The 26,578-nt window shown below is 37.8% G+C and overlaps 1 protein-coding gene across 1 annotated transcript in view; it reads right to left on the reverse strand.

Annotated features, from left to right (window-relative positions):
* Window positions 1-26,578, reverse strand: part of wu:fj29h11 (protein NO VEIN) — an 83,270-nt gene that overhangs the window by 25,565 nt on the left and 31,127 nt on the right. The window contains exons 22-32 of the mRNA XM_039739173.1: window positions 24,992-25,104; window positions 23,960-24,113; window positions 23,074-23,322; window positions 22,235-22,429; window positions 19,411-19,589; window positions 16,050-16,236; window positions 14,907-15,049; window positions 9,450-9,634; window positions 5,547-5,818; window positions 1,058-1,277; window positions 664-844 (exon numbers count right to left, since the gene is read on the reverse strand). Of these exons, the coding sequence (XP_039595107.1) occupies window positions 664-844; window positions 1,058-1,277; window positions 5,547-5,818; window positions 9,450-9,634; window positions 14,907-15,049; window positions 16,050-16,236; window positions 19,411-19,589; window positions 22,235-22,429; window positions 23,074-23,322; window positions 23,960-24,113; window positions 24,992-25,104 (2,078 nt within the window). The remainder of the gene's footprint in view (window positions 1-663; window positions 845-1,057; window positions 1,278-5,546; window positions 5,819-9,449; window positions 9,635-14,906; window positions 15,050-16,049; window positions 16,237-19,410; window positions 19,590-22,234; window positions 22,430-23,073; window positions 23,323-23,959; window positions 24,114-24,991; window positions 25,105-26,578) is intronic.

Genomic DNA, 26,578 nt, shown 5'->3' on the forward strand with positions numbered 1-26,578 from the left:
AATATACAGTATTTAATACACATATAATTCACCTGTGGTTTGCAGTTTCCAGAGTTACTGATAATAGATGCCATGAAGTGACACAAAGTTGTTTTAACTTATTGCAGCAACTGCCCAATATGTCAGAGATTTTCATATTTAATTTTAGGGAAAAAAGTATAAGAAATAAAGGCTCCAGCAGTTTTAAGTAAGATCTACATTTGACTAGTAATACTTACTGATCATGCTGTCCATGAGTGGCACATGTGGCATGTTGGTGAGACATGAAAGTACAAATTTCACTGAACTTAATACAGCTGACAGTATACTCAAACTTGAACAACTCTACCTCTGCTTGTAAAATAAATAAATGTGGGAAGTTTTCTGATTGCTTTGTTCATATGTACCATGGGCACTGTGTGAACTCCTAAACATCTTCTATAGCTGACCACAAATACTGTACTTGAGATAATATTAAAATGATCTTCACTGTGCATTATTATTGTGCTTTGTTTTCTGACAGTATACTCAAATTGTTGCTAAAAGATGACAATTAATGAAACATGTCATCTTTAGTAAAGAATATCTTCCAGTCTTCTGAATGTCTTCCTTTTTGTGTCTAAGTCATCTTTATACACTTATTTTTCTTTACCCATGTGACTGGGATAAAGGATAAAAACTTACCTTAAGAAATAAATCTTTTATTTCACTGTTCTGATTATAAAATGGAGCCAAAACACGTGGCTCTTGCACGGCTCCTTCAGATCCTCTGATCAGATCTCTGTATTTCTGAAACATTCCTGTCGGATCAGACCAGCACACTTCCTTCATATAGTAAAACTTTCCAGAGCAGGAGTCTTCTCTCCTGTGAGGAAAGAAAAAATATATTTCAGATTACTGTGAGGCACTAGTAAATAAAGTCAAATTATGATGCGTCTTTTTCTCAAAAACGTTAAAGGGTTAAAGCAATTACCTTACCTGTCATTTCATTTACGGATTTGGCAAACTGAATAAAATAAACGTATGTAGGTCCTCAACATTAAAAATGAACTGTGATAAGGAATAGTTGATTGATTACCTTTCATATTCAACAAACACTGCTGGAGTTTGACGAAAAAGCTCTTTCAGTTGAAAGTGGTTACAGTTTTGATAAAGGTACTTGTAGATGAAATAAATGTGTTCAGTGGTAGTAGTGAAATACCCGCCTTCTGCCTCCCGGGAGCTGCCTGCCACTGAACTGGTGCACCATGACTTAAAAAGTATGAGCATTTCTTCGACAGTAACATTAATCTTGATACCTGAGAGAAGAAAATAAATGAGAGAAAATCACATGCAAGATGTGGAAAAAGTCAACAATTAAAGTAAATCAAGCATTGCATAAGCACCCTTGGTCAACTAAACTGAGTCAAAGTGTACGTGTGTGCAAGAGAGCACAATTGAAGATTTGTGCTTTACACCTGATAATGCCAGGTGAGAGTATCCCCTGGCCTTAAAACTGATCAAGCAAGTTTGATCAGGGATGGATGGATACTCAGTCTCTTAATACATTACACTTTAGAGTTACTACTTATTAATCAACTTTCAATAATCAATATTTTTTATATAATGTAGTCTTGTGTTTGTTAATCTCTTATATTGCACAATGGAAAATAATTTGACTTGCTAGCATGAATTGCTTACAATAATTTTTTTTGTCAAGGTTGCTCTTTTCCTAAAAACCCCCTTATGAGTGCAAGCTATTGCACCTTGTTGTTCTCAGCTGCAGAGAGGAAAATGGCAGTAGAGAAAATGTATGAAGGTGTCACTTGACAAGAATGCTACCACTTTATCTCTCTACTATGCTCTGAATATTTCTTTGTATTGACCGTGTAAAAAATGTGTCCACTGTGTTAATTAAATCAAATACTTTTTTAAAACTTACATGTGAGTATATGTGGCTGTCAATGGATTATCAGTTTCGATTTTCAAGGGGAAGAATGATTTCTCGCTACAACACTGGATCACAGAAAGGAAAGCTTGGAGTTTAACATGTAGTGTAAATATATTTTTGAGACTATGAGCCACAACTTTTGTTTTGGTATATGTAAATTAAAGATGATCAACTAGTTTGATTAGCAAATTTAGCTATTTTTGTGAAGTTATGTGTTCCTCCTATATATATATACATATATATATATATATACACACACATATACAGTATAGACTGTATATATACATATACCTATATGTATATGTGTGTGTATATTAGGTTAGGTTGGGGGCCTCGGTTACAGGGCTTGGAAGCCCAGCCCTGTAGGGACCCGTGGCCACCGCCAGGCGGTGCCCCGATGCCGGAATATCCCGTGTGGTCCCCGGCCGGGAGGACCAGAGGAGGGCTTGTGCCTCCTCCAGACCGCGAGGCGTCCGTCCTGGTTATGTTGGGGGCCACGGGTAGAGGGCTTGGAAGCCCAACCCTGTAGGGGCCCGTGGCCACCACCAGGCGGCGCCCAGGTGCCTGAGGAAACCTGGAGCCCAGCACTTCCGCCACACCAGGAAGTGCTGGGGGGAAGACGACAGGGGACACCCGGACGGCTTCTGGGTGTGCAGCCGGCACTTCCGCCACACTGGGGTGTAGCTAGGACTGATTGCCGGGAAGCAGCTGGAGCCCATCCGGGTTCCTATAAAAGGGGCCGCCTCCCTCCAGTCAGCAGTGGATGTCGGGCGGTAGTGAACAGAGCTGGAGCGAGGACTGGAGGCGGCCAGGAAGGAAATGCACAAAGGACTGTGAGCCTGGACAATTGGGGAATCGGTGCAAGAGGCACTGGGGTTTTGTGAGCACGTGACTTTTGTAAATAATAGTTGTACAATAAACGGTGTGTTGGGTGACAATATGATGTCTGTCTGTCTGTGTCCAGGTCAAAGTTCACTATATATATATATATATATATATATATCTCTATTATAAAAAATTATCCTGGCGAGAAACACTAGGGATACAAGATGTGATCTTCACGTGAAGATCATGGAAGACACTAAAAAGACCAGCGAGACAAGAGAGAATGGCCATTGAGTGTCTCGCGGGAACATTAAACCTGAGACTTTGTACCAAGAGATTGACCCAGGACTGTCTTGCGGGGGACGTAGAACATGAGATTCTTGCATGACACGCTCTACTTACAACCAATATCAAATAAGATCATGGGCAGCAAAACACTCAGTTGTGCAAAGGCTTTGAGCACACGCAGATCCAGGGCTCTCAGCGCATATAAAGCATATGAGGACAATGCGTTATAAATGAAACATAGACGAATAAGCGAAGAAGAAAGCAGCGTGGAGAAAAGAGACTCAAAAGCTTTGGAGAGAAAAATGAAAAAAGGAAAAAATAATCTATCCATCCATTTTCCAATCCGCTGAATCCAAACGCAGGGTCACGGGGGTCTGCTGGAGCCCATCCCAGCCAACACAGGGTGCAAGGCAGGAACCAATCCTGGGCAGGGCACCAACCCACCGCAAGAAAAAGAATAATCTAGGTGCAAATTCAGAAAATAAGGAAAGTAATAATCAGCCCGGAACAAGTGGAATTGAAAAAAAGCACATCCAATCGGGCTAAGAATTAAAAGACAAAGAGTAAAAGACAAAGTAGAACTTCATAAAGACGTTCACAGCCATTGGCGCTATACACATGCAAAACAGGTCAGAGATTATGAAAGCAGTGGAATTCGAAAGGCTAAAAAAAAACAAAAAAACGGCTCTATACACATGGAGAGAAAGGTAAAGAATATGAAAGTAGGAAAATTAGAAAGTATATAAAAAAAAGAAAGCAAAGATTGCAGTAGCACAAACAAACAAAAATTATTAGTTGAAAAAACCTCGGACCAGGTGTCATTGAGAGAAAAAAAAAAGCAGAATAAAGCGAGGTCAGAAATAAAAGACAAGCAGAAAACAAAGTAAAATGTCATAAAAAGGTTACAAAACAAGGGTGCCAAACACATACAGAGCAGGTTAGAGAAAATAAAAAGTGGAATTCAAAAGACTCAAAAAAAAATGTAGAACCGAAACACATGCAGAGCAAGATACAGAATATGAAAGCAGAAAAATACGATAGGGTCAAAGCAAAGAAAGTAAAGATCGCATTAGCGCAAAGAGAAATTATTACTCGGAGAAATAACGAAAAGGCGAATAGAAATCGAATATATGGACACAGGTGATATGTCAGAAGGATGTAAATATTGTAAGGCTTTGAAGTTTACGTCAAGAGAATTTCAAAAACGGGTCTACCTCACATGGATTTATTGGTTACTTTGCAAAAAAAAAAAAATGATTAACTGCTGATGATGAAAATTGCTTTGTCTGTGCTGAAATTCCAAACAGAGAAACCTGTCCTGAATTATGGTACAACGTCATTAAACATAAGTCTCACAGACCTCATTTGAAAGATTCAGCATATTGGGACTCGAAAGATTCCAAATATTGTTTTTTACAGAAGTTCTGAAATAAATGTGAAACTAATGAAATAGCAACAATTCAAAGAAAAAAAAAAAAAATCTCAAAAGTGTGTATCCGGAAAACCAAAAAGGGGGTTGGCGAGTGAAGCCCCCTACTATATACTGTGTATGTTTTCAACATATTTAAATATTTAAGACATCCCTGACTTACCATGCTATGCTTATATGACACAGTTATTAACATCAGTCTGAAAATACTCAGGAAAACCTGTTTCTTATACTGCTCTATATGTTAAAATAAATAAATAAATAAATAAAACCACAAGTACAGCATTAGGAAAATATGCAATCACTTAATCAGAACCCATTCATATTTAAAGAGGCATTTAACACTCCTCATCAAGAATATGGAAAGAGCTTCTGTGCATTTGTTATTCACATTGGAGTCAAGCTGCAATAAACCACTGCATTCATAATGATTTTAAATGTATAGCACTTTATGTTCTGCTGTTCGAGTGTAATATTTTCTGTTGTTCTACCTTAATTCTTGACTTGCATTTTTAACTCAATCAAGAAGCTGCCTTCACATTAACAAAAACAAATTTAAAAAAGTACATGCACACAGATGATAAGAAGGCAGTGGGGGGACACCCAGCACCAGTGAAGCCTACAAAGATGGGTGCTTTTCAGACTCATTCTAAATTGACATGAAGACATCTATAAGTGAGACACTGACACATTTATGTATGTGTCCTCTATCATGAACAGAAAACCCTGACATCATGAAGGATTTGAAACATTTGACATTTCGTAATCCCTCTGCTATACGAGTCTCTTTCAGTGGCACTATAACATGACACTGAAGACAAGCGTCAATGCAGCCAGAAAAATGAAATGCATCCAAATGTTATGGCTCATTGCTGATCAGCTAGGTGGTCAGTGTTCAGCAATGTCCAGATCTTTTCATCTTTCAGCCTTTTTGTTTTCTGGCCCAATGGGATGTAGAAGGAGGCAGAATAATTCTTTACCATTTTTAGTTTAGCACCAGATGTTACATGATTTGTTGCATTTGTTGAAATCAATAAAAATGTAAAGTCAAAAAAGAAATTGTGACAAACACATAAGTAGTTGTAACTGCCATACCTATAGAAACTGCAAAGTCACTTGGATTCAGGTAAATAGGAATGTATTTAACATGTGCTCCCAAAAGTTTATAAAGCTCTTCTGATTGCAAGTACACTTTATAAGGATTCAAAAACTCCACTTTGTTTGCATGTGAACTGCCATGAGCTGTGTTACGAACTGGAATCCATGGCATTGTCATCAAGTAAAAAACAAATGATGATCTGGTCTCATTTATCTTCTGTCCTTGGGAATCCAACACATGGGCTTTAAGGTACTGGGAAAACCTGGCCCTTAAAGTAAAAAGACAAAAAATTCAGAAAATGATGAAGAAAAAAAATGTGCACAGTAGTTTACAGTTGACATGAATACGCACCACAAAGAATCAGCTTTGAAACATGCTGTCAATATGATTGAGAATGGTTCTCATACATCAAGGCATGATGTATTGCTGTCGTTTGTATATTTTTTACAGCACTGTCTAATTTATTTATGAAGATCCTGTTCTCTGATTTTTACTGCTGATTTTACCTTGTACAATTTGACACTTAAAAGGCTTTCTGCCCTGAAAATAGCCCTGCTGCAGTCTACATAATGGGCACATTGATTAGAATGGCTCGTAATGTGCTGCCTATCTGCTATGCACAGGGTGTGCAGACATCCATATACTAGCCTCAATTTGGAAGTCTCGGCACAGGAATTTGTTCAGGGTGACGCCCTTCTCTCAAACACTTTCCCTCCTGAGATGACAGTAGTAGGACTTAAACTTGGCACCTCTGGATTACAGAATAACCCTTTCAGCCAATGAATGTACATAATGACCCCTTGTCCCAAGAGCAAATTGTACTTGTGTTTGCAAGTGTGCCTCTTTCTGAGCCACGCTCTGCTCACCACTTCCTGCTGTAGTACAGACATAATTTTCCAAACTCTTTATTTGTCTCATTTTGTATGGATAATAATATTTCAAATTCCTTACTGCAGACATTAAATTACCATATTTTCGCAAGCAGCTCCTTGCTAGCAGTAGATTAGTATGCTACTTTAAATTCACAATTAAATCTATTCTATTAAAAAAACCCAGGATCTGACCAATTAGATGTCTTGTGACTTTGCCTACTGTATGATCTCAATGGCTGTGCAGGACAATTTTGTATCTCTGCTGGGTTAATATATGTGCAAATTGTGATAAAGTGTGTAGGAAATGCTAACATTGCAGCAGAGAACTGAAACATATAAGCACAGTGTAATTACACATATAACTGGTTACCATTTTTTTACGCCTTCAAAGGGACAGAAGGGCAAAACTTTGCTTTATGTTCATTTTCAGCATGAGTATACACTGTGAAAGAGGGCCACCACAAGCCTTCTGGCTTTTTGGGTTTTAAGCAGGAGGCAACAGTTAAGAAAGGGATACACAAATAATGGCAGCCAAGGGTTTACAGAGACAGCACCTTTTGAGTGGCTGCTCTCATTACTGTGAAGATCAGTTGATAAAACACTGGATTCATCACCCACTGGTAGAAGATATGAACTGCGGTAATCATGGCATCAGATACATTACACACTGAAGATGTGTTTTTCGTATCACAAGTTCTGTTGAATATTAGTCGAACTAAAGTTCGTAACAACAACCCAACTGAGCACCACTTCTCTATTTCCCCAAACCTTCTTCCATCAGCCCATCCCATATTAGGACCAGCAGAACCTGGTTGTCTTAATAATGCAGCAAACATAGGAAAAATAATATTTGATATTCTGTTTAAATGTTAGTTTTATCCCTTAGCAGAAACTCTAAAAATAAAATTTCCAAACCTGTTTTGTTTGGGTCTCCTCAGAATCACTCTTTAAGGTCAAGTTAAAGGTCTGTTTCGTATTTAGCAATTCATTGCGTTGTGTAATTTTACTGTCTGTATCTAAAATGGACTTTTTAAATCACATACTGTAGTCTTAAATTCTCTGTAAATGCTTGTAATGAAGCTTACAAAATAAAAAAAATGGAGGTGCTGTGGTTTTTGCAGCCACCTCAAGGATCAGGTAGGTGTCCCAAGTCTGAATCTCATGTCTATGCATTGCTTTTCCTCCAGCATCACTAAAGACACGCTGGTTAGGTTGGCTAGAGAGATTCCAAACAGACTCTGTGTGATTGTTAATGTGGGTACCCTGTCCGGACAAGCTCCTGCTCTCCACAAGCCTGAACTGGGTCAACCAAGCTTGAGATGTTAATTGACTGAATGTCCTTTAATGACTAAACTCTGCAAATACCTGCTGTGGCTACTGCAGTGTATTCAGATAGAAAGCTTCTATTGCAGAATTTTGAGAATAAAAAAAAAAAAACATCTCTTGATCCAGACTCTCTGTGCTTAAGATTTAGGTTTCTAAACTTTATTAACATGTTTCACAACTGGGTTCCAATGGTACATTATACACAGCTGATCATGGAAACTCTTAATTGCACCGGATACCAAAAGGCTCAATGCTTAGAGGTTAAAGTCCATCCATCCATCCATTATCCAACCCGCTATATCCTAATTACAGGATCAAGTGGAAGAGGTTAAAGCTTTATGTTTTATACCATTTTTTATAAGTCGTTATGGTTAAATTGCAAAGCCAACTCAGTGTCTGTGGGTGTGGTCTGTCATAAAAGAAAACGTGGACAGTAAAGCCACGTGGATTGCAATGCTGACACTGTCTTACATGAGGGAAAGATCATTGTTACTAGAGCAGATGTATATATAATTAAGTTACATTTAAAGACTTTCCTACAGTATTATTCTGTTTTTCTTCAGCTACAAGACACAACAAAACATCCAGACAGCTTTATGACTAAATTTCATTAATTCTATAATTTCCTTAATTTAACTGAAGTTACTGAAGAATCACAAAATGTCATAGCCTGATGTAAATCACCCAAAGTAATACAAAAACGTGTCAATTTAGCAGGCAACTTACACAATATTTCTTTATAGGTATGGCCCTATTACAATTACAGAAGCACTGCAGATCCAGATCCTGGCGTATTTCAGCATATTCTGCTCTGTAAGTCATATTCAAAAGGACAGGAGGCTGCTCCTGTACCCTTAAATGGAGCAATATAACAAGAAGGAACTTGTGACTCTTATGAATCACAACTGATGAGTGGTCAATTTGATTTAGCACGGCTCTAGCGGCTACATGTCACAAGACTTGATTCCAGCACATCATGACAAGTCCCCTAGGGCTAAATGCTTCATGAGATCTGATTTCACTAAATATCTGTTCAGAGTTAACTGTATTTTGCCTGCATTTTGCCCCTAGTTCCTCCTGTCAGTATCTTTTGCTATGCCACATTAATCAAGCTGCAGTCATGTGATGGGAGGAGCACTGGCAATACAAGTGGGAGTCCTGACTAGACATCTTTGGTGGAGTATAAGTGCTCTCTAGTTTTACGATTTAACTTTTTTCCCCCCTACATTTTCTTTATTTCTTAATTTTCATATTTTAAAAAGATCACCTGCCTTCCTTCTTGATTACTGTTTGTGGCTTGCAGACTTATACAATAAACCAGCACTTATTTGTCACGTCATCACTCCTGTCTTATAGCTTAGCTTGATTACCCTGGTCTTGATTCCAGTCTCGTGGATGCAGCTGTTTACACTTTACAGGACAACACGTTGTTGTACAGCCAGGCAGCTCAGCTTTTCTCCAGTACTTGGAAACAGTGCTACAGGCGCTGCCACATCTTTGACCTCTAATTGGATGAAACCTCATATGTCAGCAAAAGACGGAAAATATGTATGAACTTACTGTATTCTGAATGAAAAGAGAATCTTAATAAAAATACAACACAATTGAACACAGTGGATTAATATGTCGGATGCCTACAGAAAACATGCTTTGAATTCTTACAACAGTGGAGTTGCTTTAGCCTTCAGCACATCGCCTTACCCTGTGTTCCAGTTATCATTGAGCAATCTTAAAAGTTCACATCTCTGGTCAAACTTCACTTCCTCTGACAGATGGTCAACTGTCATGAGGGTTTTAAATTCAATACATTCATAATCTTCAACAGTGTAGATATCTTCAAGTCTTGCTGACCAAAGTTTATGTTCGGTGGCCCATGGGCTAGATTCCTAAAAATATGTTAAAAAAAAATATTGATTAGACCTGTAAAACTGTAATATCAATGAGGCTTCTCCTGGAACATTTGCTCAGTATATTAAAATGGTATCGTTGACCACAGCTGGCATTACTTTCTTGAACCAGAGAGGGACTAGGGCAAATGAGGACACATTGCAACAAGAGGTAGGGGCAAAAGTGCACTGTTCAAAGTGATTGAATTCCAGTAAATAAAGTGCAGTGCAGAGATCTTTAAATAAATAAGCAAATAATCCACAATAAAAAGCATATTCCAGAAAACAGGAGTGAAGCACAGGAGAAAGAACAGAGTCAAGAAAAGGGAGGGTCAAAAAAAGTGAGGGGCGGAGTGGTGGCTCTGAGGCTAAGGATCTGCACTGGTATCCCAAAGGCTGTCGGTTCGAATCTCCGTCACTGCCAAAAGAGATCCTACTCTGCTGGGCCCTTGAGCAAGACCCCTAACCTGTGATTGCTCCAGGGGTGCTGTACAATGGCTGACCCTGCGCTCGGACCTCAAGGGGTATGCAAAAACTAACAAATTCCTAATACAAGAAATTGTAAAAGGTGAAATCAAGTACAAAAAAAAAAAAAAAAAGAATGTCAAAAGGAGAGAACATCACAACCAAATTGTAACCCAAAAATGTATTTCTTTCAATGACAGAGATTTAAAAAATCAAGTAAAGTGAGTCACTAGGTTTGGTCCAATTTCAGATAGAAGTGACGGTTTTAGGGGAATCTTTAGACTGGTGCAGCCCCAGCGCATCATGGGAGAATTCCCATGGAAACAGATGACAGAAATGGCACAAAATGGTTGTGCCTATTGTCAAGCCAAAATGGTGTAGGAACAAAACAGTAACAAGTAATCAACTTCAAAATTGAAGTTCTAAATTGTATTCTGACTGTAGATTTGGATTTCATAAATTTTAAAACTCCCGAAACAAAACTAAAATGAATTTTCAAGCCTCAAGAAATCTTAATAACATACTGAAATGATAACAGAAATTGGCTGATCACGTTTCCTCATTAGCACTCTGGGGATGGTAATTAAGGCACCTACACCCATTAAATGATAAAAGTCGGCCAGAGTGAGGAGACAGGAAAAGAAGCAAAAAACATTCAAGGAGGTGTATGTAGGCAGAGATTGGGTGGGGGACAGGAGGCATGGTGGTCAAGAGTTGACCCCACATGGAGCCAACAGATGGAGTTCCTGCTGAGTGTAATAGAATTAGGAGCGACCAAGGAGCTCTGAAGATCATCCAGCAGATGCCTGAGAGAGAAGGTGTTGCGATGGTGGAGCTGTGCCCAAGACAACCCAATGGTGACCAGCTGAAGTGACCTGGGTGCAAGCTGTTCTAAAAGGCTAAGTGCTAATGCCTGTTTATCAGCTCCTGGCTGAGCTGGGGCTGAGAGGATGAAGATAGGCACTTAGGCTCAGATGGAAAGAGGTGGACCCCGTTTTTAACTTCCTAATTTGAGCCAGTGTGAAAAATATTTATTCATCTATTTATTCATGGTTTTGACTCTCACTCAGCAGAGCACTGTTTTTTATTGAGGAACATTTATTACTGGAAAACTGCACTCACTATTTACACTGATTGAATGGAACAAAAAGCACAAGTCACTTTGCACCTACTCCTGTTGTTCTGTGCCCTGATTGAACAGAAACAAAAATGAATTTCAAAAAAAATCGGAAAAGGCAAAAATGCTAAATAATTTAAGAAACCAGTACAACATTACCTGAAATTAAATCATGATACTGGAGAGCTAGGAAAAACTTTTAAGACCACCAAGGGTGTTTTCAATGTGAACTGAACAGCAGCCTTTTTAGTGGGTAGAACCCCAGCAGGTGGGGCAACCCTGATGTCCCTGCTGCTGGATCCTCCCTCTGGCTACTTAGGTCAGTCAGAAGAGATGTAGCAGCGGACGAATGCCGAGACCTACGTACAACAATGACTTCCAAAGACAAGGTGCATCTCGTTTGCCTTGTTACAAGCTCTATGCCTATTGCTTTTAGCCTAGATGGGTTCAGGACTTATCTCCATATCCTTCAACAACAGTTTGACCTACTGTATGTCCAATGGTAATTGCCACAGAAATTGTTTAAATTTTACCAGACTTATTGCAGTCTGCAGACCCCCGTGATCCTGTATTCGGATTCAGCAGGTTAGAAAATGGATGGATGGATTATTGCAGTCTTCCCTGTTTAGTTATGGCACCACGCCTATCAAGTTGTAAAATTGTTGGACAAGTGGTTTTTGAGGTACATAATTCATTTAAATATACACACATAAACATGCTTTCAAAGAAATTTACAAGTGTAGATAGCTTACTGCTTGTTTGCCCTATCAGAGCACATGTTTGATGATGAAGAGAAAGACATGAACATATACACAACCCTAGCTCGGTGCAGGTCAATGCTATCTCTGTACCAATCTGTCTATCTATGGAGCTTGTTTACTTCAAATTAAATATTACTGATTTTGCTCAGTTGATTCAATTTCACGTTCATTTGACTTTACATTCCTTTGTGTACATAATAAATATATAAGTTAATGGACCTGATTCTCTATTATTTTACGGTATAATCGGATGTACACAATGGAAAACGGCAGGTCAAGGCTGCGGCTGAACTCCTCATTCATATAGACACTGGCACTGTCAGGCAACACATTAATTGGCTGTCAAAATATGGCAAGCTGGCAATACTTTGGATATCTGAAACTGAGCTAAAAAGTCATTAGTGAGTCATGAAATCTTTCATCCCCCTGCAATTCCTCATCTATTTCTCTTGTAATCTGATTCTCAAGGCAGTGAGATCCAGCAGCTGCAATCATTATGCAAGACTTTTCCAGAGATTGTCAGTCCTTATTCACATAATCTTAACATATTGGAGACAGCTAGCAGTGCACTCCTGTGAAGACCAGTCATCCAGTCTGACATACCCAGCGACTCACTCCAACTAGTTGATAACTCGCCACGAGAAAATCAAACAAGAAACAAATACTATTGAAGCTCATCTGTCTGATGTCTTGTGTTTTACATACCACGACAAACTGAAAAAAAAAGAAAATGGGACAAGATTGTGGCCAAACTCAACATAACTGTTATCCCCTTCATACAGCATGGTGCAGTCAGGCAGAATGCTATTGGCTGTCAGAACAAGGAACCAACATGACTATTCTGGAAAATAGTCACAGAGTCGCTAAAATTGACATGCCCAGCTATTTTCGGTCATATAAAACTGACATGGTCCGGCGACGAGATCAGCAACTCCGGTCGGCAAGCTTGACATACACAACAAGTAGATGTAGGGTAATAATAATAAATTAAATATGCCACTGGCAGATTTTCAGTAAAAAATGAAACTCAGTTGGGTTTAAAAAGGGCAGGCCAGAATGATGCATTTTTGCATACTAATCTCATTCCTGCTCTGTGTATTTCATCATTGTTGGTTGGCACAGAGCATGAAAGCTGTGCCATGAACTGCAGTTGGGATTATCAGGCTTCATGCTGAGAGAGAAATTAAAGGCACTTTTTATCTTGTCCAGATCATTCATAGATTCAGTGCTGAAAGGCAGTGGCATCCATTTTTGGCAAGCTAATTCACATTATCATTTGCCATTAAGAGGGGGGGGTTATGTTAAGATGAAAATCAGCTTTTATTTTGTGGGAAAAGACAGCATCCTACAAAATAGCAATTTGTGACTCTGTGTTGCTACCATTACCGGATAACTGGCTCGCTGCAGCACATCTCTCAATTTGTCATTTCTAAATGCAAAAAAAAAAAAAAAAAAAGGAAGAAGGTACTGAGATAAAATCTCTTTGATCCAGAATTTAAAGGCTTGTTGCTCTGATTAAATCAAAAACCTGAGGCAGGCAAATTTCAACAAAGAGAATAAGAACTTCATTGCAGGCCTCCTTACGCAGCTTGAAAGTTGCAAAAGCTTACATAAATCACTCTGAACATGTAAGCTTTAAAAACAAACAAGAGGGCAACCAATCCAAATATTCATTTTTTTGCATGTGCGAACAGAAATTACTGGACTCCACAGGACACAAAACAACTTCAAAACTTCTCAGAAAATCTTTTTATTCAGGATGGAGGCAAGAAAAGGTTCCCTCACATTAATTGATAACAAGATGTCAGAAAAGAAAAAATAATCCATCGAGCGATGCAGCCTCATTAGTTTTTTTTTGCCTCGAGTGTTGATGTTGTTATAACACTGCAATGCATCACTCACTGCTTGTCCAGCAGGCCATGAGGAAACAGACAGAATAAACGGCAGTCTCTTAATGGATTTTCAACGGAGTTCATTGAGTAGCAAATCAGCCAGACAACCGAGCTTCATTATTTGTACTAACCACAGTGGCGACCAGAGACTGAACACCAAGGCAGTCTTTCTCGCTAAGAAATGTGTGACTTCCAAAATAATATAAAATTAGAAGCTGCATTGTGTCTTATTAACTTCAGCTCCACACCACTTGTCCATTACATTTGTTAAAAAATATATAAATTTAATCATGAAAATAAAATGTACATTTAAGCCTTGTGCTACTATATGTTATGGTTAAGCCAGGGTTGCTGCCCTGGATTATGTTTCATTTTTTTGTATTTAATAATTTAGCTGCCACTTAAGTTTCCTTATCTTTTTGTTTCTGTTCTTTGTTTTCCATCATGTAAGATGTTTTGATCTTGCTTTCTTCAATTAATTGATTTATAAATATTATGTTTCTATGTGTAAATTGATGTTCTCCTGTTTGAGGAGGGGACACCCAGATGTCACCACTCCTAAGCGTCCCCTACGACTGTTTCAGATAGGGAGTAGGAGTGCTCCGCAGCGGCACATTGAAGTTCTTCTAGAGTACTGAGAGTCTTGTTTTTTTTCTTTTTGTCAGGGTTTTTTAACTTTCTGACCACTTTCTGTTCAGTTTTTTCAGTCTCTTCTTACGATTTGTGCTTTTGGGACTTGGGACTCTCCTGCACAGTAAATTTAGCACAACTGTCTGTCCTTCCTGTATATTATGCCTCTACCTCTACCTCGATTCAGCAAACAATATGGCAATGCACAAACTGGCAGTGCTCCCTGTTCAGCTTGTGTTCTCAGTTATAATTTTAGGCAGAAGAATAAATAAATGTGTCTAAATAATCAAACAATAACTTTTAATACGGACCTTCTGTCAAGTACAAATTCAGTGCATTCATGCTGCTCTTTAAAAAGACAAGTTGCACTTTGGTTAAATGCTGAATGTTTTCATGGAGAAACTTACCAATTCCTTTTTGCTGAAACACTGCTTCACCTTCCTGAAGATAAATAGGTCCTGTACCCCTAATGCATTAAAAAAGTCTCTCCAGCTTTGCACATCTGAGTCAGTCTCCAAATAGCAGGAGTGCAACAGAACCCATTCCACTCCTGGAGAAAAATGACAAACGCAGATAAAACAACCTTTAAAAAAAGACTGCTTTTCAAGATAACCTAAATAATTTGTTGGAATTGCGGTGGGTTGGCACCCTGCCCAGGATTGGTTCCTGCCTTGTGCCCTGTGTTGGCTGGGATTGGCTCCAGCAGACCCCCGTGACCCTGTATTCGGATTCAGCGGGTTAGAAAATGGATGGATGGATGGATGTTTTAGTTGGATTATCCACTACCTGCAGAAGAAAAATGAAGGTTCACAAACTTCATTGCCTGATCTTTATCTACAGTTCTTGCTTTTGTGTCCCCTCTCTGAAATCAGTGTGACTTAATGGATAAGGACTAAACCACAAGGGTGCTGGTTTAGTTCTCAGAGGTCACTAACCTCACAAAGTTACTTCATAAGCCTGTACTCTAACTGCAAGAATATATGCAAACCATTTTACTGAACCTCTCTACTTATAAAGCAACATGAGAAGGTGTTTACTAGACAAAAGCACCATATAATCAATACACATTTAGTTTATATAGAACCTTTCTGCATAGTGGTGGCACTGACCAGAAAGCAGGAAACAGAGCTGGAGGTGGCAGAGTTAAAGATGCTAAGATTTGCATTTGCAAGGATGGACAGGATTAGAAATGAGGACATCAGAGGGTCAGCTCAGGCTGGACGGTTGGGAGACAAAGTCAGAGAGGCGAGATGTTGAGTATATTCGGAGAAGGATGTTAAGGATAGAGCTGCTGGGTAAGAGGAGAAGAGGAAGGCCCAAGAGAAAGTTTATGGATATGGTGAGAGAGGACATGCAGGTGACGGGTGTGACAGAGCAAGATGACAAGGACAGGAAGCTATGGAAGAAGATGATTCGCTGTGGCAACCCCTAACGGGAGCAGCTGAAAAGAAGAAATAGACCTTTCAGCACAGCATACCATACTCAAGCCCATATAACCCCATTCATGGTAGAGAGGATTATTAAATAACACATTTAAAAAATAAAAATACCTGGGAGCTTTGATGGTAAATCAAAATTTCCATATTCTTGTGAAAACTGAACATTTGTCTCATATGGACATAGAAAGCCTTTGTTGGTATTGACTGGGATATATGCCTTCCATTTTGCCAGGTCCTGGATGTCAGCATGCTCCTTTATAAAACGTACATAACTGATTACAGTGTCTTCAGGTTTCATCTACAAAAAGCCAAAGTGCAGTACAATGATCAGGTTGCAGTTGAATAGCAATCACTAAAAGAAATAAAGATGCTCTCTTTAAATAAAGTGGAACACAAACTTGAGCAATGATGTTGGGATGAGGTGTTAATACTCACAACTGAAAAAGCAAATGATCAATTAAAAATCTGAAATGTTTCAGCAGTGAAAAACACCAGGAAATGGAAGAAACAAAAAAACAAGTAAAAATTTAATGAAAAATACTGGGACGTCAGTATGGGGTCAGAAACTCAAAGTCAGAATACCAGAACCTAAGACAGAAAAGCCACAGTGAATAAAAGGTCCTTACATTAAGTGTTCTTTTACTCCTAGCTCACAACAACAAAAAATGTGTCATGTGACCTCTGCATCACATGACCATAGCAACCAAAACAACAGGCGTCCCCTGAAACTGTACCACAAAATGGCTGAGCTCAGACAAGGAAATACTGAGAAGATGACAGAGTATAAACATTACCATCATGATGGTAAAAATAAGAAACAGTAAGAATAATATGAATATGATTTCCAGAAATTATGGTTAATTCATGACATGAGGAGGAGGAGGAGGAGGAAGAGGAGATAAGACTTTTATTTTCTGTCATAATAAAATACAATCTACCAATGGCCCTAGTTTTTGAACTATCTCATAATGGTGAAAACAGGACAATGAATTATTTGAGATATAATATACAACACTAGAAAAATTCAAGCAAGCTTGACTAAGGACCATGAAGTGCCAATAACCTCTGAAGCAAGGATGCACATCAAACCATAATACATTAAAGAAAATGTCATGCCATTTGCAAATAAAAAAAGTGATTTGTTTTGAAGAATTGCTGCCAATGATCTGTCAAATGCTAGTTAAGACTTTGATCTACTTGTGTACTGCGCTAAAAAACAACTTGGACAAATAAAGCAACAGGATCATGCAGACCAATAAACTTTAACGGTTTAATCAAATTGTGTAGAGTTGAAGGCTCCCTTTGTCCACATATACTACAGCCAAAGATTTGACTCTTTATCACTGTGATCTTAGACCAAACTGTAAAACTTTATATCTAAAACCCTCCAGAAAATAATCCGATTTGCAATTGTCTATTAAAGTCAAGCAAGTTTTCTAGACAGTTAAGTCTATTATTTGTTTTTGGAATAGAAATATAAATATAATAATTTTGAGGTATGATCCGCACAAAACCATCCAAAAAAGAGACCAGCCAGATTTAAATATAAACAAAATCAAACTATACTTATAAGAAAATTATGGATTCCCAGGTTTCTATTGTTATGTACTTTGTCAGAAGATCACCACTTTCAGTAAGGGGATTAAAATATGATCAGAAATAAAAATATGCAAATGAGTAAAATCACTGCACAAAATTTCATTTTTTTCTGAAACAATGCTTTGTTAATGTTTGGCTGTTGTTTTACTTTGCTATTCATTTGCAAAGCCTAGAATTATAATAATTGTATATTAGGACGACATTTAAGGAATTAATTGATGACTTGAAGGCAGAAGCACCTTCTGATAGTAAGCCATTCTAATTGCCTCTCCTCAGAGATTTAGAAATGTAATCATTGATAAGAAGAGCACCTCTGTGAAGAGAGTAGGGTTTGGGTGGATTGACCAGAGAGGTACAGTGTTTTATGATTTAATTACCTATAAACCCTTTCTTTCTTGTTTTTCTGAAACTGCGTTTGAGCAGTCTTTGAAACTGGAGAAAACGCAGACAGCAACAGAGCATGGGATATTCCGAGTCAGGCACTACAGAGCCACAGTAGGAGGGAGCTGGCATGCAGCAGGCACAGCCATGCGGGAGCAAAGACCAAGCCAGACCAGAACACAACATAGTCAGCCACTGGTAGTAAGCACCAACTTAGACTGGAATGGTATTTTGTTGCACTCGTTTTACTTTGCTTATTGTTTTGGGCATATTATCTATTACACATGAAGAAGTTTTTTTAGTGCTCTTTATCTTGTTGCCCGAGGCCATAGATATAAAAAGGTAATGTAAGATATGAGGGCCATTTTGTTCAGGTGTATGCAATACAGAGTATTAAGGGGAGGTATCCTAGGACCCTACCATGATAAAACACATAGTAAAGTACACTATCATGTAATCAGCTCACCTTTCTATGCCAACGTACTGTATATAATAATAAAAACCATGAAGAGTCATGTCATTCATACATTTTTTGACTTAGTTCTTGACAAATCCAACTCAATCCAATTCAATTTATTTCTAAGTTCTCATTCAATTTTCAGCGCAATTCATCATACAGTATTTACAAATACTATGTGTAAAAAATAAGATATGACATTAAACACAAAACATAATATTGAAACATAAAGAGATATTTTGTGAAATATATACTGTAGAAAAAGCAATAAAATGGTAGAAAGCTTCCTCCTTCTATTGTATTGTTTACCAACAGACTTTTATGAGTATGAATTCAGAAGTTGTAGATATTTATACAACAGATAATTAAGTAATATTCTCCACATTTTGCTTTCTTAAAAATAAAATTTTGTTATATTATTGTTTTCATTCTTTTCAGCTCTTTGTAGATAACATCATTTTGTTGTCACCACACTTTTTGTATCTGTGACCATTTAGCTATCATGGTGTGGTCACTGCACATTTCTCAATTAATAGCATTTAAAAACAAAGTGATTTAAGAACAAAGTGTTATTGGAACTATACCATCTGTACTTTACAGAAAAATAAAGACTCAAACTAAAAGAATGAAATTAAATTAATATATATTGAAACATTTGAATAGAAATATACAGTATACATTTTGTTATAAACTCTTTGGTTTTTTGATTACAATTTTTGGTTCAGCCCAATATACAAACGTTTTTCCAAATGACCAATCAACCCTTAAATGTCCTACAATTTCAATTTCAGTTTTTTATGTTCTTATTTTTGCCACCTATGAAATAAAACGTACAAAACCACAAGCAATAGGCCCTTTTTTCATGGAAGGATGTTTTCAACAGTCATCATGTAGACAACAAGTGGAGAAGAATTTATTACAGATTAAAGCTATTATGTGTCTTTCTGTACAGCATTCATAACATAAGCACCAGAATAAGCAACTTGTATAGTTTTTAAATCACACAAATCTGATGAAGCAAAATGTCCAACCCACCTTCCAAAGTCCATTCTTTAAAATAGGAATAATGTGCTCTAGAAGGACTTTGTCTGGTTCCAGGTCATGAACTTCTAACCTCTTCAGAAGCTCCTTCACCTGGGAGTTACTCAGAGGATCAAGACACATAAGAAGGTTGGGATCGACAATATTAAGGTCTTTGAAAAGTCCCTTCAGGCCTATAATGAGAAGGAAAAACAAGATACAATTATTTAACTATTCTCCAAAATACTTCTTAAATAACTTCCACTAAAATATGTTTTGAACTCAATGCGATTTAGGCAGGACAACAGGAATATGATGCACATAGAAGAAGCAGTAAAAAGGGGAAGCTGTGTCACTTTGGGACACCATTAAGACGTTTAAATAAACAAGCTTGTCTTGATAAATTATGTAAACTCTCCACTCACTGGACTAAAAATACGATGCAGTATATGTTATTTATTCTTTATATGTCTGCCACTTAGAAATCAAAGGTAAATGTTTTTTATGGCTGCTAAAATGCTGAAATTGCTCACTTTTTACAATCCATTGAGCTATATATTCCCCACTGCTAAAAAGGCATATCAGTTCCAAAAATGAATAAATATTTGACAATGGCATTAAGGTCAGGAACAAAACGCTACAGATTTATAAAAAAAAAAAAAAAACTCAAACGTTCAAAATTTTAATGGAAATATTGAGAGAAAATTAAAAAGCCATATGCAAAGATGTAGCACATTGTGAGAGCATACAGAACCTGAGAGCAGAAAAATAATCCTTGTGTGAATCCCTCTGTGAATGCTCATTTTTAAGATTGGTCAGAAATACAACAAAGCACTGCAGCAAAAGCCTAATTTGCATGCTTCAGCGCACATAATCCCATAAAGAATATTTTAACACAATGGAAAATCCTAAGAAGTTTCTCATTTTATCACTGTTTACTGCAGCTACTCCATGCTGACAACATGATTAACTATTTGTGTGACACGATGTTATAAAGGAACTGCAGTCTTTACACAAATGTTTAGACTGGAAACTGAAGAAAACCAAAGGAAAATCAGGGTTCAGAGTTTGCAGTTTTGCTGGAAAGAAATCAGATTTGTTTAAACTGATAGTTATATTAAGAAGGATTCTTCTTGCACCTGTGGTTACTTTCTTTGTTATCTTCAAAGAAGGTACGAAATAAAATTAAAATATTAAACAAAACATACTTTTCATATTTACAAAAAACAAACTGGTATTTTGTGACTTACTGACTACACAAGTGTGTGCGTGTTCTGCAAAAGACCAGCAGCCCCTCCACAGTTTAATGCTTGCTTGTTATCAGGGCTATGAGAATAAGCAGCAAATCCCTGTGACCATGAATTAGATTAACTTGCTTAGAAAAAGGAAGGATGGGAGTTAACGTTAATGTCCATCCATTTAGCCATTCATCGTCTAATCTATTTATTAGAATAAACATCTATATGACTTTCTTGGCACATTCAGGGACAAAAAGGAAAGGAACCAATCTTGCATGAAATCCCAGTTCACTGCGTGGCACTCCCACGCTGGCCAGTTTAGAAACACCGATCAACATTTTCTACCACTTTTTAAAACATGAAGTAAACTGGAGTATCCAACAAACTCTGCATGGACAGAGGCAGAGCATGGACACTCCACAGTGATATTTAACGGGTCAGGATTCAAGGTCATGAGGCAGCAACAATAACTACTGGATCACAGGCTGGAATAGATTTCACCAAGAACAGTTACAATCTGAACTACAAATCATAGAGCGGCATGGTGGCGCAGTGGTAGCGCTGCTGCCTCGCAGTAAGGAGACCTGGGTTCGTTTCCCGGGTCCTTCCTGCGTGGAGTTTGCATGTTCTCCCTGTGTCTGCATGGGTTTCCTCCCACAGTCCAAAGACATGCAGGCTAGGTGCATTGGCGATCCTAAATGGTCCCTAGTGTGTGCTTGGTCTCTGGGTGTGGGTGTGCCCTGCGGTGGGCTGGCTCCCTGCCCAGGATTTGTTCCTGCCTTGCGCCCTGTGCTGGCTGGGATTGGCTCCAGCAGACCCCCATGACCTTGTGTTAGGATATAGCAGGATGGACAATGACTGACTGACTATAAATCACACTGTATGTATATATCATTCCCGCATTATTTATTCTGAAAAGTTAAGGTTACTGTTGACCCCTGTGATGGTAAGGGAGCCCTTAGTGTAGAAGTTCAAGTATCTCTGGATCTTGTATATGACTGATGGAAAAAGGGAACATGAGATCTACAAGTGGATTGGGGCAGTGGCTGCTGTTCTAAGAGCCCTATACCAGTCTGTGGTGATGAAGGTAGAGCTGAATATGAAGACAAAATTATTGTGGTGGTGAATAAACACTTCATGACATAGTGATTCGGCCTAGCCTCAGAGTAGTGTTCTTGAACATATTGCAAGGATGCCATAGGGGCAGCTCACTCTAGAGCTGTTCCAGGTATGTCACACTAGGCAGAGACCCTTGGGCAGACCCGCCTGAGAATTCCCAAGAAAGAGGTGGAACCTGCATCTCAGGACAGAAACGTCTTGGGTGACCTGCTTGGCATATGCCCACTGCGATCCTCAGCAGGGAAGGTGTGTTCCGAAAATGAGACAGGATGAAATATATATCAACAGTATATATATGTATATATACAAACACATATGTATTGTTTATTTATAATTCAAAGTTATATATTTTTCGCATTTCCTTTTTTATTCCAATAAAAAGTGGAAATATACTTAATAGGAATAAATTTTAAAAGGAGAAACTTTCAAAAATATGGTCAAGTAGAATTTAGCCAAGAACTGCAGAACAAAAAGTACTGTACCTGTATGCTCCTTCTGTGAATTTCCAAGAGGAAAGAACACTCCCTGCCCATTTAGTGCCACCATGCGCCCATTCACTAGAGGGATCATGGGAATAGACCGTAACTCTTGAAGTATGCCATCTGCTGCACTATAATCATGCTCCAGTGTGCGGAAGTTACAGACCATCAGTTTGGCAATTTTTACCAAACACTCCTCTAAAGTGAAAAATTGCAACAAAAAAGGAGTAATGAACAACCTTCCATTAGTGTAACTCAGAACAGGTCAAGTCAACTCTACTGAGATAATATAATGTTAAATAAACAAATTCCTATTTACACCTGATAAACCAATATAATTTTAATAGTATTCTGAATATCTGTAAAATACCTCACAGCATTTCCATTGGTAATAATGAGTTCTCCTGGTTTATTTAAACATTTAATTGAAGAGTAGTTGTTCAAATTAGAAAGCACAGACAATGATTACTGTATCACACTCTATAATGAAGCAGAAGTGCTGTGAGAGTTTAAAAGATTAACTGTCTGAAGGGAGGCCTGAACTCTTCCCTCATTCACTAAGGACTAAGTGTCAAAGACTCACAATTGAGTAACCTATTACAACTTTTTTTAGTAGTTTCTTGGAATCTGTATTCTATTCATGTATATCTGTAATCAGAAGAAAAACATATTAGCTGCCCATTTGTACCTTTATATACTGTATAAGACAACGTCTTCTGCCACGTTAGATTTGCAGCCATGTCTCAATAGTAAGTAACTTAAATTGATTAGAACATGCAGGTATGAATTTCACTGTACTCTGTACATGTGACACTATTGACCCTCTAAATCTATGAACTTACCACTGTAGTTGTCACCACCTTTGATTAACTCCTTGGATACAGCAGCCGTGACAGCAACAATATCAGAACCTGTAAGTCTGTGCACTCCAAGTACTGACATGAGAGCTGCAGGTAAGGTCGCCTGTACAGCAGGATTCAGATATGAAAGATTAAGGTGTTTGTGAAGAACCTCTGAACTAATAACCTCCTGAATTAGAAAGTCTGATGAAACAGCAGTTTGGGAGGGCAATTTGTATTCAATATGGCCATCTAAAAGACACAGACAGAGAGACAATCAAATCCATATTTCAACTTTCTAACAAACAAGTTCAAATGTGAAATATGAACAGAATACACAAGTGGGATTAACAATTACGTGCAAAGAAAACTGGGGAAAAAAAATCTAAAAGTCTAAGCTAAATAATCTGACTATTAGGAAAAAGCATCTGAACTTGAAAGAATGTGGTCAATGTTACACCAAGCGTATTTGTTTATTCACCAAGTTGTTTTATTCCAAAGCCAGAGCAATCCCAGAAGTATCAGGCACAAATACGAGACTAGCCCCGGATGAAATGCCACTCACTTACACTTCAGGGCCAATCTAGCATCACTTAATCAACCAACCTTGTAAGTCTCTGAGATGTGGTAGGAAACTGAAATACCCCGGGAAAATCAATATGAACCCCAACCCTAATTTTAAAACTCTGCACATACTACACATTGTCTGGGATTATTTTTATATTATTAAAGAGGTTTACTTTCACACTGAGGCTCTGATGTCCCTTGGAAGAAGAATATGGGATTGAAGTACATCATGAACTTAAACAAATAATCCAAATATCTCAATCTAAACAATATGTTTTGAACTCTAGCAATTCCCTTGTGTCAAAAATGCAGTCTTACTGACCATCATCTTCTTTTGTGGGTAAAAAGGGTTTTCCTTTGAGAAGTTGAATGATTTGACCTGCAACTGGCTTGAAGAAATCAAAAATTTCATCAGGAAGTGGAATAAATTTCAAAAATTCACAAAGTCCTTGGAGGTCTTTGAATGCTGGATGTTCCTACAAATAAAAGTCAACATTTTAGAAAAATCTTAGCCTTCTCACTGAGGGCTTTGTCAAATGAACAGCAATTTAATCGTCCTGTTGCATGCTATATTTATTACAGTTTAGCACAGTTAGATTAGTGCCATGATAATCTTTCTTATATTTCTTAAATGGAAATTGAAGAACAATTAAGCAATTGAAAGAATCCTGTGAAACGTTTAAAGCATTAATTGCTACAGGTTTAGACAGACAGACAAAAAGAAGGAACCAATTCTCAAGTGCTGACAAGTTAAAGTAGGAGCCAACTTCAAAACACAAACAAGAAAATACTTATTTTCTTTTCCTAGCCTGTATAACCTAAAGTCAAAATGTCAGAATGAATTCATAACCAGTTTTTCAAGTTAGAAAATCCAACCTTTCAGGATATACATTCAAATTTCAAAAACAATTCCCTACAAAACATCTTGTTCTTTGGCTTCTATTAATATTGTTATTAATGTGACATATTGATAAAAATGAAAGGAATTTAAAAGGAATACTCCACCCAAAAATGTTTTATAGGTTATTTAAGATATGTGTTTTGTAGGGATGACCAACAAAAATTTGTTATGTTTTTAAAGAGAAAAAAGTTTATGAAATAACACAAGCCAATGCTGTATAAAGCAACGTTAATTCTGGAACAGTCAATGCACTTGATAAGCAAGAAATTAAATTTACATCAGAGTGAATAAACATTCATCCCTGCCTCTGTCTGGAGTCTGAGTGTGTATGTAAGTGTTCTCCCTCCAGTGCTATCTCCTGCCTAGCATGATGTTGATGGGATAGGCTCCCACACACTGGATCACGTGGGATGATTATGTAATACAGCTGCAGACATATCACATATTACTTACTACAAAGACATCCATTGCATGAAGAAATAGCTGTGGTATTTCAGAGCGGAGCCACTGGTTCCAGGAGCTGTCACGATCAACATCTTCACGAGATGATGGAATGTCAAAATCACCTGAATTATCAAAGGCAAAAGATCATCTTGTAGAAAGGTTGAATTAGGATGACAAATTTGTGAATTACTCATTTGACAAGCATGCACATCTGGGGACCACCTTCTTGGCTCTGGTTGAGGTAAGCAGTTCCATGTCAGGACGAGAGGGTGCGCTGATGCTAACATGATCTTCTTCCTCTTCCACATCCAAGAAAAATGGCCGACACCACCTCAACTCCCAGAGAAAGCTCCATCCCATCGTCTCAGCCCTATAAAGCTGGCCTGTGCCACAGAAGGTGGCATCAGACACCCAACTGACACCCATGAGGGACAGAGTTCCACAACGCTTGTCTTTGTGAAATTAAGCCTTGCAGTGTTTTTAATTTTGTCAGTGGCCTTTTATGTTTATATTTAAAGGGGCTTCCAGGGTGGTACTCAAAACTTTCCTTGGTATCTGAAGCTTTCTTATTTCCTGGCTACCATTGCACATCGTTAAGCAGAAGCAGAGTGTACTGATGTGCAAACCAACCAGAAAATCACTTCAAAAAGGTTAGGTAATGTGCTATATAAATAAAATGTATTATTTTTATTATTAATATCACCACTCTTGTATTAATATCTCAGCAGAATTGAGCACAGCTGTACCATTCTTTTACCAACCTCCCATGCCATGCTCCTTATTCATGGTGAAATTTACCAATCCTTTATATCTAACTTGACTGCAAAATAAAGATAAAGCAGTTATGACAGGCGATTTTAATATGTACAAACATGCAGAGACAGGCATCTTCACCAAATGTTTTTTGTACCTGCTAAACTCAGCTAGGCTTGTCCAAACTAAAACATCTGACACAATCACATAATAACTATTACAATAACTATCACTTATCTCTGCTCAAAATGAAAGTGTCTTAGATCACCACTTAATTACGTTTGACCTGCTCCTGCCCTTGCCATTTTAAAAAACAAAAAGTGTGTCATCCAGATTACACTCCATGGAATTTTCCTATCATACAGATTTAGTTAAAATGTGAAAGAGGGGCAAAATTGATTAATTAGTCTTCGCTTTCGTTTGTGGGGTGTTAAATTCACTGTAGTAATTTTCAATGATCACCAAAAGTCTAAAGACTAAACCAAAGTCAAAATTGAAAAAAACAAAATAAAAATCAACAGAATTCTTTATTAAATTATGTTTTTATTTACTTGAATGCTAATCTTTCCTTCATGTGCATCACTATGTTTTACATTATGACTGCCATAATGTCACTGGACGCATCATCTCTTGAGAAGACATGCAGCATCGTAGCAACCCAAAGCCCAGAAATGGGGGCCCCAATTAAAAAAAGTCATCAGAAAATGATAAAAATATAAACAATTGAAAATAAAAATTAAACAGCCAAAAATAAAAAGAACAGCTAAAACCAAAAGGAGAAGTTATAAACAAATTAAACAACTCATTTCTAATAATAAAGAACACATTTAGGCCCATTATCAA

Source organism: Polypterus senegalus, chromosome 17 (assembly GCF_016835505.1).
Source record: "Polypterus senegalus isolate Bchr_013 chromosome 17, ASM1683550v1, whole genome shotgun sequence".
Classification (NCBI taxonomy): domain Eukaryota; kingdom Metazoa; phylum Chordata; class Cladistia; order Polypteriformes; family Polypteridae; genus Polypterus; species Polypterus senegalus.